Source organism: Capsicum annuum, chromosome 12, assembly GCF_002878395.1.
Source record: "Capsicum annuum cultivar UCD-10X-F1 chromosome 12, UCD10Xv1.1, whole genome shotgun sequence".
Classification (NCBI taxonomy): domain Eukaryota; kingdom Viridiplantae; phylum Streptophyta; class Magnoliopsida; order Solanales; family Solanaceae; genus Capsicum; species Capsicum annuum.
Genome location: NC_061122.1, coordinates 222655299 through 222671187, shown reverse-complemented (window position 1 = coordinate 222671187; position 15889 = coordinate 222655299). Strand labels below are relative to the sequence as shown.

Genomic DNA, 15889 nt, shown 5'->3' with positions numbered 1-15889 from the left:
CACTATCACAGGTTACAGAGCTGGAAGCTTATCAATGGAATTTGGTTCGCAGTAATCTTGTAGTAGTAGACACTATTGTAACAACTGTACTAAAATATTATCAATAAAATCCCAATTCTGTTCGATTGAGTTTTCGATTTCTCTCTTACGATTCAATTACGATTTTTAGGGACATAACACTCTCCTTGGACCTCCTTGTTGTTGTTGATGTCTTATTTATGATAATAAATAGGGATGCTGCCATTTATGCTCTTGGCATAGGAGCATGTTCAAAGGATGCTGTTGATGATAAAGAACTTAAATATGTTTATCATGAAGATGGTCAGAAATTCATCCAGGTATTTTTTTATGGCAGAAAGTGATGAATTTTTTATGGCAGAAAGTGATGAACTTTGTTTTAAACATGATGATCCATATTCCAATCTGCAGCTTTATCTTCTTTCATTATATTTTCTCCTGTTAGAGTGAGTGATGAGAAAGGTGAATTTTTTATCTTCGGAAAGGTTTAGGTACCTTTAACTGGAACGTATCTGTGGCTAACTTTTTACTGTGTAGTAAACATCAAAAGATCATACTTTGAGTAATTGTTCATCCTTAATTCCCTTGCTGTATTTGCACATAAAAGAAGGGAACGTGCTCACTTTATATGCCTAATAATTAATCACTAATAAATTATACTGTCCAGGACCGCTAAGGTTTAAGAGATGAGGTGCAATTCATTACTGTATTGATTTGCGTTTTTCTTTTTGGTTGTGGCCTTTTTGTAGGTCTTGCCAACTTTTTCTACTTTGTTCTCTGTTGGAGTTGCGCAAATTGAGCAGCTTCCAGGCTTGCAGTAAGTAGAATACATTCTGTTATAGTTTTGGTTGGGTGCAGGGGGGCGGTTCCTTTTCTATGGGTATCCAGTTTTCCTTAAAGATGCGATAGTGTTGGTCTACACTGTCTAATATCAGCTTACGAACAATGTTTCTGCTTTCTTTTCCTAGATTTGATCCACGTCTTCTACTGCACGGCCAACAATACATTGAAATCTACAAGCCACTTCCTTCCCATGGCTGCGTAAGTTTCTGGCTAAATGTCTTAAATTATCTAGCAGCACCGTAATTTCTCTCTTAAATTTACGTGCAGAAGGTATTCCACAATGAATAAACAACAACAACAAACCCAGTATATTCCCACATCGTATTCCCACATTGTGGGGTCTGGGAGGGTAGAATGTACGCAGTCCATCCCACTACCTCTAAAGAAGTAGAGAGGCTATTTCCGATAGACCCCCGGCTCATGACAAAGGACAGTATACAAAAAAATAAATAAATAAATCAAAAGCATGGGATATGATAAAATAACATAGGCACGACATCCACAAAAATATTGTACATTGCCAAACAAAGGACACCAAAGCTCTCCTAACTACTGTCTACGACTCACCCACATACCTTAGCCCTTCATCCTAATGTTTTTCCTCCATACCTTCCTATCTAGGGTCATGTCCTCGGTCAGCTGTAACTGTTCCATGTCACGTCTAATCACTTCCCTCCAGTATTTCTTCGGTCTACCCCTACCCCGTTTGAAAGCATCTAAGGCCAACCTCTCATACCTACGAACCGGGGCATCTGTACCCCTCCTCATCACATGACCAAACCATCTCAACCTCACTTCTCGCATTTTATCCTCCACCGACACCACTCACCTTCTCCCGAATAATCTCATTCCTAACCTTGTCAGCCCTTGTAAATCCACACATCCAACGCAACATCCTCATTTCCGCCACCTTCAACTTTTGGATATGAGAATCAACAGTAATTTTTTTTTTCTTTTGATCAAGAAATGAGTGTCAACAGTAATATGGAGTAGTTCTTCCCCGCCAACTATTTGTAGCAATTTTTCTCGCATGGGCGTTTTCTTGAGAAAAGATTTTTCCCCAAGCAATTAGTTATAACTTTCTTGCATAGATATTCTATCCATATAATAGCAACGTTCTATCTACAAACGTCGGCTTTCATTCCTAAAGCTCATATATTAATGTTATTAAACTTATACATATCTTATATCCTCGGCTTTCATTCCCAACTTTTGGATAGTGGCATTTGGTTCACTTCTTTTATATGTATACCTGCACCAACGCTTATATGTTTTCACTGTTATATTTTTACATGTTTGGCTCTAGTTATTTCAACAAATCCTTGTACCTCGACAAAATGAAACGTAGTTGAGGGCAGTGGAGCCTTCCCTTGGCAGTATTGAAACATGACTATGTTTGAATTATTGTAACAAGTCCTTGTATCTCGACAAAATGAAACGTAGTTGAGGGCAGTGGAGCCTTCCCTTGGCAGTACTTGAAACATGACTCTGTTTGAATTATTAGTATAGTTTTGCGTTGAAAGAATACATCTTAGTGTTTGTTATTAACCTTGATTATCTTTGTCATTTCCCCCTTTTCCTTTATCAATCTAGATGAATTATTTCCTTGATCTTGTTGTGGCAGATACTTAATAAAGCGAGTGTTGCTGGATTGCATGATAAAGGTATGATTATGATTAGTGAACATAAAAAACTATGCATGAACTTAAATAAGGTCATGTAATACTCCTTCCATTTTAATTTGTCTTAGTTTCCTTTTTTTGTCCGTTTCAAAAAGAATGCTTCTTTCCTTTTTGGCAACTCATTCATTCCAGCTTTCCGTATGACATGTTTAAGACCACAAGATTAAAGGACATTTTGGTACATTCCACGTATCTTTATTTTAAGAACACAAGATTCAAAAGTCTTCTTTACTTTCTTAAACTCCGTGCTAAGTCAAAACCAGACAAACAAATTGAAACGGAGGCACTATAAAATTTGGAGAATTGAAGAATAACTTTGTCTCTATGATAGGCATATGAGTTTAAGGCAAATGGTCTATAGCAAGACTCCCATTGTTGTGCAGGAACATTTCACTACTAGGCAGTTGGTGGGAATGTGTTGAGTGGATATAATTTTGCAACTTAACTTATTGTGTGGCTAAGGCATTTTTGAAATAGATCTACAGAAATCAAAATGATATTCTGTGATTGCTTCCGTGAGATATAGCAATGAAAAGATAAGATATGTAAGTTACAAATTGTTGATTTGCAACAGGTAAAGCAACCATTATTGAGCTAGAAATTGTGAGTTACGAGAAAGAATCTGGTGAACGGCTATGCATGAACCGGTGAGTTTAGTTTAACTGATATGCCTATAGCAACTATATTAACGTTAACAATAAACATACATACTACTTGCAGATTTTCTATTTACTTGAGGGGTGCTGGTGGATTCTCGAAGTCATCTCAGCCTTACTCCTACTCCAGCTATCGTAGCAATCAGTCTGCTTTTCCTAAAATTCCCAAAAGTCGGCCCTTCGCTGTATTTGAAGAATGTACACATGCATCACAGGTAGGTCACATGAGTTGCCTATTTGTTTTTTATGGTTCATTGTTACACAAATCTAAGCATCAGTATATGCACCTTGAATAGGATACTTGTATTTACTTGAGTTGTTAATTCTCATGCTTACATCATCTTTGAGGCTTGAAACTTTTGTCATACTTGTTTTCATTGGAATTTTTTTTTTTAATTGAGACATAGCTCATTGGATTTTTTGAACTTCTCTAATGTGGTGATGCAGGCTTTGCTGTATAGGCTATCTGGTGATTACAATCCATTGCATTCAGATCCAAAGTTTGCAGAAGCTGCAGGGTAATCTACTATGAGCAACTCTATGTAACTCTCTCTATATACAGCTATTGTTATATTTTTTGAGTAACTTATTCTTCTAGTTGCCAGTAACTTTAATGTTCTGTCATCCTTGGTATTAGACATGGACCATGCACTGTTTGCACGAAATAGGAATGTGGGAACTTTACACACACATATTCCACCACCCTGATATTCATTGTTTTAACTAGTAGAGCTCGTACTATGCCCTTGGTTGGAATACTTTCTGGAAATTTATGGCCATACCCTGATCCAGAAAGGTGTTTCTTTTGTTTAAAGTTTTGTCTTCTACTTGAAGCGTCAGTTAACTCTCCAGTTCAAGTCATATTTGTTTCACCCTCATTGTGTTTCTAGTTCTAGCAGAGCAATATCACGTTACTGTCTCTTTTTAATCTGTTTTCTTGCATCTTACCAATATGTCACAGCAATCTAATTTCTTTCAATATACTTGTGTAGATTTTCTCGTCCAATACTGCATGGGTTGTGCTCGCTTGGATTTGCAGTTAGGGCTATCATAAAATGTATTTGCGGAGGTGATCAGCACAAGATCAAGAGCATATCTGGCAGATTTCTACTACATGTTTATCCAGGAGAAACTTTAATCACCGAAATGTGGTTGGAAGGGTTGAGGTACGTTAAATTTGTACATCGTTTACTATAGGATTCGTTCTATGTATTGGTGTTTAGCAGACTAAAAGACAGTTGGAATGTGCAGAGTCATATATCAAGTGAAGGTGAAGGAACGTAACCGGGCAGTGCTTTCTGGATCTGTGAATCTTAATCGTTTAAGTTCATCTCTGTGAGTGTTCATGGTGCGCTCACAAGGAAATAAGGCTTTGTCGTTACCAAAAAAAAAAGGAAATAAGGTTTTTTATAATATTGTTTTAATTTGTACTTCATATCTATTTATAGATTCTGGATTTAAATTACTATATACCTGCGTGTCACTACTTGCTATTATGTCAGTGTAATGTCCTATCTCTCTGATTATACTTTGGCATTCAATATCATTTGTATAATGTGATGTTGGTAGAGAATTAGGGCAGAAGGTTAGTGGGTAACTGAGTGCGGTCATCCATTAGGTGCAAGAGAAAGTAGGCGGCTAACCCCACATCCTCCTCCTTATTAGAAGAAGTATTTAATAATCGCGTAGTTTCTTATTCTTCATTGTGTTGTTTTTGCTATCTGTTTGCATCATTTTGTGCAGTGCCTTGACATTTTGATGTTTTCTTTAATCTTGTGCTTCGACACTATGCATAGAGGGAGCTTTAGTGCATCAGACTGGCCGCCTGGCCGCCTGCCTTCTTTTGCAACCCGTCTCCAAATAAATTCTCTTTTTGAAACTCACTCTATATACACAGTACTGAGTGCAAGAAATTGAAGATGAGACGTGCCAGAAAAATAACTTTCTTGTTGAGGCAATACATAATTCTAAATCACACTTCATGAATGGTCCTGAGAAGTATGCATTAGAATCTGCAATTATCAGAAGTTACTTTTCGTGGATTGGATTTCACTTTACTTTCTACGGTTTCACTGCGTGTGCTCAACATGGGAGAGATGATTGGGTCAAGAGTTCAGTAATAAGAACACAACACCTATGTATGAGTTAAGTGCAAGTCATGAGTTTAAGCGTCCATAAATAAATTTTGGTATTTAAGTTGGAAATGGGATAATACTTCTAGGAGTATTGGTTGTTGAGTTTCTATTAGAAAATATATGATCTAACCAAACGTGAAAAAATTAAAAAACATTTTCAGAAAAATGTCCTGTAAATTCAGTAGCGGCGTTGGAATCAACCCAAAAGATTGGTACATAACAATCGCCTTCACTTGAGAACCAACGAGGACCAACGACCTCGTTGATCACGGATGAGTCCAATTGGGGTCACATCTGGCACCCCCTCTTAGGTCCAGGTCTAGGCCACCACTCCGAGTTGCGGCTCTACACAAGGATCGATCTTTGTTGGTCACGGTCCTACGCGTGGGACTCTCTATGTAAGCACCAATATTATAAATCAAATGGGAGAGTCCAACCCAAAAGACTAGTTTGATAGGTGGAAGAATCTATTTAATCTATAAACCCATTAGCATTTCTCTATTTTTTCAGAGTTTTCAGAGTGAGACAATTGATACATAACAAACAAGAGGGAAAAAACACTTGCCATGAAATAAAACAAATAGCACCCAATATCATTTAATGTTTGAAAGATATTTTAATTACGATAAGTATTGATCAGTTGATACATATAATGAGATGTCTCAATGGTTGATAAACAGCTTCTATTTACATGTGGCTTTAGTATGGATCATTGACTTGTAACGGTTGATTTCTCACACATAATTAGGTTGGAAAGGTTTGAGGAAATTATCTAAATTGCTGTTAATACAATGTGGGGCTGTTAATACAATCTGCTATCGATGGATAAGATGTACTTAAAATGCTGAAGGTTTATTCTATAATTGATGTCTTCCCCAGTTACTGAAATTTTTATTAAATTATACCATATGATTAGGAATCATAGTCAATATTATTCAGTTTCTGTATTGATTGCGAAAAATGCAGGCACTAATAACCGCAAGAATTAAATATGCATGAATTATATATGCAGTGATTAGTAATATAATTAGATTATATGATGATTAATAATGAGAGAATTTTTATGTTGTGATTGATAATGAAGAGATAATCATTATAATAATATAGTCACCACTTACTTTTAAGACATTTTAATTTAATTTCCACATTGCTAATACTTATATTCTTATTTCATGTTATGCCTACATTATTATATTATAACTATATATAAGAGACAATCTTAAATGTTTATCGTTCTCACAAACTTTTTGATGGAATTAGATATATCTATTGTTTTTTCCTACATATTGTTATATTTGTCCTCATTTATAATTTTATGATATTTTTATTCGAACTTTTATAATTGAACTAAATATGATGGTAATTTTATTTTTTTATAAATCTCTTCTTGTTTTTTAGTAGATTATTTGTTCTTTTTTAATTATTTTTTATATTAGTATTATTTTTTACTTATTTATTTAAGCAAATCACGAAAGATTTTATAATTTTTTTCTATATTATTCTTGTTTATTAAGTAACTACATAAAGTATCAATAGCCAAACATAAATTTTCAAAATATAATTAATAAAGATAAATTTTGTTTGTTTTACTCCTAATATATAATTTCTTAAGTGAATTGTGTAATCAGAGTCAAGTAGAAAAGAATTGAGGGTACCATTTTTCTCTTTTCTTTTTTTGCTAGACTGTTATTTTTTGTACTTACTATTTTAGCAAATCAAGAGAGATTTATTATTTTCTTTCAATAATATTATTTTTATTAACTATATAACATAATAGTTGTCAATAATATATTTCCAAAACATAATAGAAATAAATAAAGCAAACTCCTAACAAGAGAGTATCAAATCAACAATGTAAAATAAAATAAAATGAATAGAAAACATTATTTGTTATTATACATTTTAATAAAATTTGTGAAATTTTGAAGTTATAATTTCATTTCTAATCAGATCAGTTATTATTTCTTCTAATAACAAACCTCATTTTTTTTGGATGCGTTTGATATAAAAATGTTTTTTATGAAAAATTTATTTTTAAAATTTTTTTTTTAAAAATTAAGTGTGCTTCTTATTTTCTTGTATTCTCTATGTAAGTACAAATATTATTAAAAAATTATTTTGTATATAATTTAGGTAAGTAGATGAGAAGTAGGAATATGTGGTGATGGGGATGGGAGCTACCGCATTTAGGATGAGCAAAGGTGTATTGGAGAGCGAAGAGGATTCAATAAACGTGAAATGTCACTTGTGAAATGTAATTTTTCTACTTTCATAAAGTCATTTTTCTAACTTTAAAGAAACTTAGTTTTCTAGAGAAAATATTTTTCAACAAATTAACCAATCAAATTTGAAAGACTTAAAACATACCGAACCCCCCAATTATTTGTTTTAGATCGAATTCTATGTCCCTAGGATAGTAGGAATGAGTGCGTCAGTGCTAGCAGGTAGGAAGACTTTGTTATTCGTGTTAGTAGCGAATGAGTGCGTCAATGCTAGTAGGTAGGAGAACTTTGTTATCCGTGTTAGTAGTTATAGTACTAGTCTTATTTCAAATGTTGTATCTTTTGTTGTACTACTTGGTGAGTTTTGCTATGATATTATTGGGTGTGATAATTTCTATTATAGCTTGTACTTTTATTATTTCTTTTCTAAATTGTTTTATCTTGAGTTGGGGGTCTATCAGAAACGACTTCTCTATCTTACCTCTGAGATATTGGTATGGACTGCGTACACTTACCCTGCTCAGACCCCACTTGATGGAAATATACTAAATTTGTTGTTGTTGATGTTCCTATGTATTTGCTAATTCTCCTAAATACTTCATTCTTCATAAATAAAATACATTAAAAGTTATTCGGATAAATGACAAAAAAACTTTAATAATATGAAGACTTACTAAAAAGGTATGATTAATGAGTCACTAAATTAAATGAATTGTGCAATAAAAAAATATGACATAAGTTATTTTTAAATAAATTACATTTATTTTTGTATCATGAGATTGAATCCGAACTTAGCACGAGCTTTATACAACTAATAAGATGATATCAATTTTTGAATAATTTACGCAACTATTAAATTTTAAGTATAGGCAAGAGCCATAATGGTGGTTACAAGCTAAGTATGATAACACTCAATAACTTTAACTCTTAACTCGAATTTTATATTTTATTAAAAAACTCAACTATGTTATGTATAAATAATTTATTTAGAAATCAATATACAAAAAGAATATATATCAAACCCACAAACAAAAACTCATAGTGAGTAGTGTAGACTATGAACAAATACTCCAACACTAGAATAGAAAATCACCCAATAAATGAACGAGCTCAAAAGGAGAGAGGAAGACAAAAATCATGCTTTCAGAGATCCAACCTGACTTGATTCAAATCTTATTTGAACTGCGAGAATAAATGACTAGAGAATTTATTTATTTTAAGCTTTTACAAAAACTTTTTAATTTTATAGTCTTTTGACAAGAGATTTATTTTTTACACATAAGAGATCTTTATTTATATATAAGAGATCTAAAAAATCATTTTTTTCTACTCATTTTGTAATAGAACAAAAAAACTCATTTCCTCTAATATTTGATTGTGCTTAAATCTACTAAGGAATTTAATTCCCCAATTTATTTGCAAATTTTAAAAACAATTACTACTAAACCAAAAATCAACTAGATAGAGTCATAGGAGATACCAACAAGTTGGGGACTTGAGTTTTCAACCTTTTCTCATAGGCATTATATTAGGCTTTCTTTCGTTTTAATTTACTTGTTTTATTCTAAAAAATATCTAAAAAGAAAGTCATTATCTATATTTAAAGTACTCCAATCTTTACCCTCTACATTCTAAAAAGCATATTTAAAATCATAAAATTCTAAAAAACATGTCGATACGCATTACATATATTTCGTTTACAATTAAAAGAATAAAATTTTATAATTTTCTCATCACATCAAATTAAAACAAATAATCAGAGAGAAATAATTTGGGTAGGCAAGCAACTTAATTATACTCATGATAACTCATCACATGACATAGTATGACTACTACTACTACTAAAGCATTTAATTTGGTCTGCTTTTATTAGAACGTAGACCAAGAAAATAGCCATTATACTTTAATGGAAATGTCAGATATCAATCATGAGCCTACTTTTTTTTCTTTTTCTTTTTTTTTTTTACCTTACACTCTTTACAATCTCCATATATTGTACTGTTAAAATCACTCACCTGCAGCATGTGTGCTCAAAGTCTTTTGCACTTCCAAAAATGGGGCTCTACCCTAACACTTGCAAAGAAGGAGCTAGAATTTTAACTAAAAGTTTATTATTTGAAGAAAATTTAATTAAAGTGATTCAACATTTAGTATAGATACATAAAAATAATTTTAATTATATATAAATAATATATTTTTTCATCAAAAAGGGTTCGAATGAACCCCTATCAAAGGATATTGGATTACTATGTCATAGGAAAAATTGAATAAAATAATCTCATAAAATAACTCTACTTACCACCATGGTAGCCTAGGTAATGCTCCCTTCGTTCAAATTTATGCTATTCAACTGAACTTAATTTTTTTCTTAAAAAAAAAAAAATTGAGAAATTTTTGTGACTATAAAGTATTTTTGAGCTTAAATAGATTATAGCAAAGAGGAGTAGGTCATGATGTCTCATTGGGTCAATACTTGACTCGTGTGCCAAATATTTTATTTTGTATATAACTCAGGTTATAGCTAATATGTATATACTCCCCCTCCATAAACTTTTATTTATCAAGTTTCACTTTATAAATGTCAATGTGACTAATTCTGAAATTAAATTGAAATTAAATTAATTTAATCCTTTATATATAATAGATAATATTTTAAAATTATACGATAAATAGTGAAATATATACTATAAGTTGTAATTCTTTCTATATATTAATATATGAAAAATAATACACTCTATAATGTAATCAAAATATGTATAGTTTGCCTCAAAAGAATAAACACACTAGAATCACCCAGTAATTTCTCATATAGTCACACAATTGATAACTATTATTTCAAAAATTCACTGTTTAATTGATTATATGACAAATCAACCGTAGACTAAATAAAGGAGTTAACAACAAAAGGGAATAAAGTTAAAATAAATATACCAAAAAGTAGGTTCTTAGATCTTTTACTGACATTGTCAAAAATACAGCAGTTCAGTTGATTTTGTATCGGTTCGATACACAAATCATTTCGTGTTCACGCAGATTAAAGGGGTGGTGTGATGTATGCAAATTTAAATGGCTCTCTTGTTTTTGTTTTTTTTTTAAATAAGAGAGAAAAAATCAACTGAACTATTATATCCTCGACGATGTCACTATATCTAAGAACCCTATATTTAGTGTGGTTTTGAAACCCTAGGTATTAAATCCACACTGTGCTCCACCTTTACAGGTTGTTTGATCAAACACATCGAAGCAGAAATGGCAAGAAATCTCCAGAATCTCATTCACCATTTTTTTTTTCCTGAATGTATGACCTATAAAATCACACGATAATAATTTAATGGTTGTTGCTCCAAAGCTCTCTTGAAGGTATCATAACACACATAAGTGTACTTCTTGTCTAGCTTCAAGAAAAATGTGTAAATTTTAAATTGGATTAAATGAACAGACAATTACTGAATTAAGGAAAAGAAAATATGAATCTAATACAACAAGAATGTACCAGTGTAATCTTACACATGTGTTAAGATGTCACAGATCTTACCTTGACCTTGTGAAAACAGAGAAGCACGCTATTTCAGATAGACCCTCAACTTAAAACAATTTTAAAGCTGTTTAAGAAAGAAAGTGAATCTACGAAAGTAAAATTAACTTACTCAGTGTAGTTCCATAGGTAGATTTTGGAACAGTAAGATGTACATAAAAATTATAATAACTCATCGAGATTGTTTCTGATAAATCCTCGATAAAAGCATTTCAAAGTGGTTTGAGATCATGAGGGTTTTACAAAGAGAAACCAACACAACTCTGTTGGCAGTATGCCTACCTCCATGTTAATCTTGCTTCTTTCTTGAAAGAGGGGATGGGAGGTAGACAGAATGCCAATGAACTCTGTAAGAAACCCTTTGTTAAACCTCCATGAAAACTGAATATTCTTCACCTTCTTTTCATTTTCTTTTTTTCTCATCAATCATCATGTACTTCACAGAAAGAGGCATATATATACAAAAGTGGGGTACATAGGAGAGTACTAATATTGATAGTAGGGCAGTTGGACACTATTTAAGATACTGATAGATACTTTGTGTGTATCTGTTTTCACATAGCTGTAAAATAATAAATAGGGTGTGGGTGTTGGCAGTAGTGGAGTTAGTATTTTTGCGAAGGGGTCAACAAATAAAAAACTCAAAAGGGTTCAACCTCAATTATATATACATAAATAATAATTTTAATCATATATAATCAGTATAATTTTTTGTCGAAGAGAGGTAGACGAACCCTTCGGCCATATCTGACTCCGCCCTAGTGTGTGTGTGAGGGGGGAGGGGGAGAGGGGTTCTCAGAGGGGAGAATATTGGATGCTTCATATATGATATATATGTTCTTCATTTGGACAACATATTTATAAGCAAAAAGAAGAGAATCAAAGCCCTCATTTTTATGAAAGAAAAGAAAATTAATTATTTTTTCCCTCGTGAGTCATGAACCTAGTATGAATAAGATCACTTTAATGTCTTTAATTCCTCAAAACCCTCCTTTCTGACGAAGGAAAAGTAAATTAATTGTCTTTCCCCCTCATGAGTACCTCGTGGAGTAGTGCAACAACATACCCACTCTATTCTCATAAAGCACGGTTTAGGAAGGATAGAGTGTACACAGTCTGTTTCACTATCTTAGAGGTGAGGTAGAGAGACTGGGGAATAATTGGCAAAGAAGAAATTTTGCACAACTATTTTGTCAAATACCTACTTAATTTCTTTTTGATTTATTTTTAGGTTTAGGGTGTAAAAAGTGAAAAATAGGGCCCACACGTGGACCAAGAGACCAATTCATCATTTATACAACTTTACAAATTTAATATAATACACCTAATTCCCTCCACGTATTCCAATATCCAAAAAAAACTCTCTCTCTCTCCTCTTCAATTCCTAACTCCCGCCTTCAAACAACTTATCCCAAAAAACACCTTTTTCGTACGTTCTTTGTCTGCAGCTGTTAAGGGGGCTTTGTTGCTTCTTAAGGTTAGTTAAAATCGAGTTTCGATCATTTCTAGATCCATTTAAATGATTTTTCTTTTTGCTAATCGATTGGTAGTGATGTAGGATTTTTTTTTTCGAATTTGATGTTTTGATTTAATCATGTTTTTTTTAGCAAACGAAGTATTGAATGGTGGTATAATTGTTGTTTGAAAAGTTATTTTGACATTTTGATTTGAACAACGTCCTGTTTTTGTCCGTAGACCTGCGGTCTATTCGTAGACCCGTGGTTTATGAAATGAGAATGCCCTGGATATATTTCAATTTTTAGACGTATGAAATTCTTTTAAAACATGATTGCTGAAATAATGGAAATTGAAATATTAATAGCAAATTAGTTTGATTAGGTGCACTAGTTTGATTTTTAGCAATTGTTGTGTTTTGATATTTTGCATGTTCGATTTTGGTTCAATTATTGTATGTTTGTGTAGTGAACTGTTTAATGGTGGGGTATTTGTTAATTTTTTTTTTTGGGAGTGGGGGTTCATTTGATCATTGAGTTTCTGTTGATAGACTTGTGGTCTATGAACTGAAAATGGGATATTTGTTCTTTAGGTGTAGACTGTGTTGAAAATGAGTAGAAAAGTTATTATTCCTAAAAAGAAAGACGATACCACTGGTAGTAGTAGAAAAAGAAGAGCTGTGGCAGTTGAAAAAGTGTCAAAAAGAAAGAAAATTATAGAGTCAGTATCCGAATCAGATTCGGAGTTAAAGGAGATAAGCGACTACGTCGATTCTAGTGAAGATGTTGCCAAGCGGAGCGTCAGTGGTGACAGTGAAGAGTGCGAGGGAAGTGGGAATAATAGTGATGATGGAAATAATGATTCGTTGTCCGTGGCATATCTTTCAAGGTGCATTTCCGTGGAGCGGTATGACCTTTGAATGATAATTGACGAGGTCTGATCTTTCCCGGCAAAGATATCGGTCAGATCAAGAATGACTGCTTATCGAGAATTTAAGCAAATTCTTATCGATCAATAATTGAAGAAAAAATTCAAGCGGTCCTATTTTGGATACCTGAGAAACCTTCCAGAACATCTCAAGTTCAATGAGCAGTTGGTCCATTATTTGCTGTTGCGACGCGTTAAGAACGATAAGATGCGTCATGAGATGTGGTTCTACGTTAACAACAAGCCTGTCTGTTTTGGCTTGAAAGAGTTTTGTTTGATCACGGGGCGAAACTGCTCATCATACCCCAGTGAATCAAAATGAAGAAGGTGTTAGCAAAGGGGGACAATTTTTATTTTAAGGTGACAAAAAATAAAAACATCACGGCGGCCAACTTGTTACACCTGATCAGAGGGAATAAGCTGAACGAGGACCAGAAGTTGAAGTGTTGTCTACTGTGGTTCTTGCACACCATGTTGCTTGCGAAAGATTCGACGAAGGTTGTCGACACAAAAATAATTTGAATGGTCGACTCTTTGAGTTTCTTCGAGAAGTATCCGTGGGGGAAAGAGACATTTCAACTGACCATGGACTATCTGAAGAAGAAAAGTGACTTGAAAAAGCAGAAGGAAGTATTTGATAAGAAGCAGAAGACATCTTATGCTCTGTTCGAATTTCCCTAGGCATTCATGGTATTTACCATAAACCCTTTAGTGAGTTTATCATAGATTATCGTTTTATTTATACTATGTCATAGACTCATAGTTTTTTTTCCACTACTGTACTGCATACAGATTTGGATCTATGAGGTCTTTTCTCATCTTGGAGAATTTGCTGGAAAATCAATGGATGAGCCCTTACCAATCCACCCCCCCTCCCCCCGCATTCTCAGATGACACACTTCAAAAAGTGACAAGATAATCGAAGGCGACCCATTCAAGTATAAAGAAAAAGTTACCTAGGTATGAACTTATTTTCTATAATGCAATAATAGTATCATTTTATCGAATGTTATGTAATTGTTAATTGATATTTGGTAGAACGTGCACCCGTACATCATTCCTACTGTTCGTGAGACGAAGATGGATTACAGCATTACGTTTGAGTCATATACGGACGAGGTGAAGAATAACGTCCTTGATGGCTTGAAGAAAGAGTTAGAATGGTTGACTGTCCTTACTTCAAATGAGGACAATGATGATGACGGGGATTTGGGTGGTAACCCCGTTAGAGTACGTGTTGGTGATGATGATTCTCTGAGCACCTTCAAAGATGCAGTGGGAACCTCATCCCCCGGAGATCTTCATAAGTGTGTGGTTGCGCTCGAGGAAGCGGTGTTGGATATTGCTGCCTATATCAAAGAGAAAAGAATGAAGAAAGAGAAAAATGATAAGCAACAACATGAGCGAGGTAACTTCATTCATTAATTGATGTTGTTAATGAATATTCAACTTTAAATATCAGTAACACTTTGTAATATTATGAAATAGTGCATGTGCATAAATCGGAGAGGAATGAAGAAGGAGAAAAAAAGAGCAAAATGGATGAGTTGGCCGCTGTTGTGGCAGAAGAGGAAAAAGAAGAAGAAAAGAAGGATGGTGAAGAAGATAAGAGCCAAGAAGAAGGTGAAAAAGTAGCAGCAACAGCAGAAGAAGAAGAAGCAGTAGCAGATGAACAAGGAGGCGCGGAAAAAGAAAAAACTGTTGAAGAAGAAGCTGACAAAGAAGAAGTTGAGCAAAAAGCAGCAGGTGAACGAAAAAAAGAAACTGAGGAAAAAACAGCTGCTGAAGCTGAGGAAGAAACAACTGTTGCAGGTGAAGTAAGAGAAGAAGGTGTGGAAGAAAAGGAAACTGAAGAAGCAGCAGCTGATGCACATGCTGAAAAAGAAGGAGAAGAAGGTGAGAATGAAGAAGCAGCTGCAATTGTTGAGAAAAAAAAAGTTGAAGCTGTCCAAACAGATGTGGTCATGGACATTATTGATGAAATCAACAGTAACACTTGTGTCGATGAGGAACTTAGGGAAAGAGACATTTAAATGCTAAGATGTTTAATTTGTTGTTAAATAATGAGTTGTTAGGATATGACAATTTTTTTTTATTTCACAAATAAGAAGTTTGAAGTATCTGGTGGTAGGATATGACAATTTTTTTTTATTTCACAAATATGAAGTTTGAAGTATCTGGTGATAGGATATGACAATTATTCTTTTATTTTATGAAACTTGTTATGATTCTGAGTTGAATCTGTTTCTATCAAACTGATTTGTGGCATGAAATTTGAATATGCAGGGTGTGGTCATAGTTGGTACATTGTATGCCTGATATCATAGAATGCATACTTAATAATCCATATATCGTATGCATAGTCAATCATTATCCTGCTGGTCGAATTTAAGTTGACGTGTTGTTTAATCGAATA

At 33.4% G+C, this 15889-nt stretch overlaps 1 protein-coding gene across 2 annotated transcripts in view; it reads left to right on the top strand.

Moving 5' to 3' along the window:
• The window catches only part of LOC107850442 (enoyl-CoA hydratase 2, peroxisomal), an 11143-nt gene extending 6403 nt beyond the window's left edge, over positions 1–4740 (top strand). For both annotated transcript variants that reach the window (XM_047401197.1, XM_016694969.2), the window contains 9 exons: positions 233–338; positions 768–835; positions 987–1059; positions 2486–2525; positions 3118–3190; positions 3264–3414; positions 3647–3717; positions 4192–4365; positions 4451–4740. In XM_047401197.1, coding sequence (XP_047257153.1) covers positions 233–338; positions 768–835; positions 987–1059; positions 2486–2525; positions 3118–3190; positions 3264–3414; positions 3647–3717; positions 4192–4365; positions 4451–4538 — 844 coding nt within the window. In that variant the 3' untranslated portion in view covers positions 4539–4740. The remainder of the gene's footprint in view (positions 1–232; positions 339–767; positions 836–986; positions 1060–2485; positions 2526–3117; positions 3191–3263; positions 3415–3646; positions 3718–4191; positions 4366–4450) is intronic.
• Positions 4741–15889: the final 11149 nt, after the last annotated feature.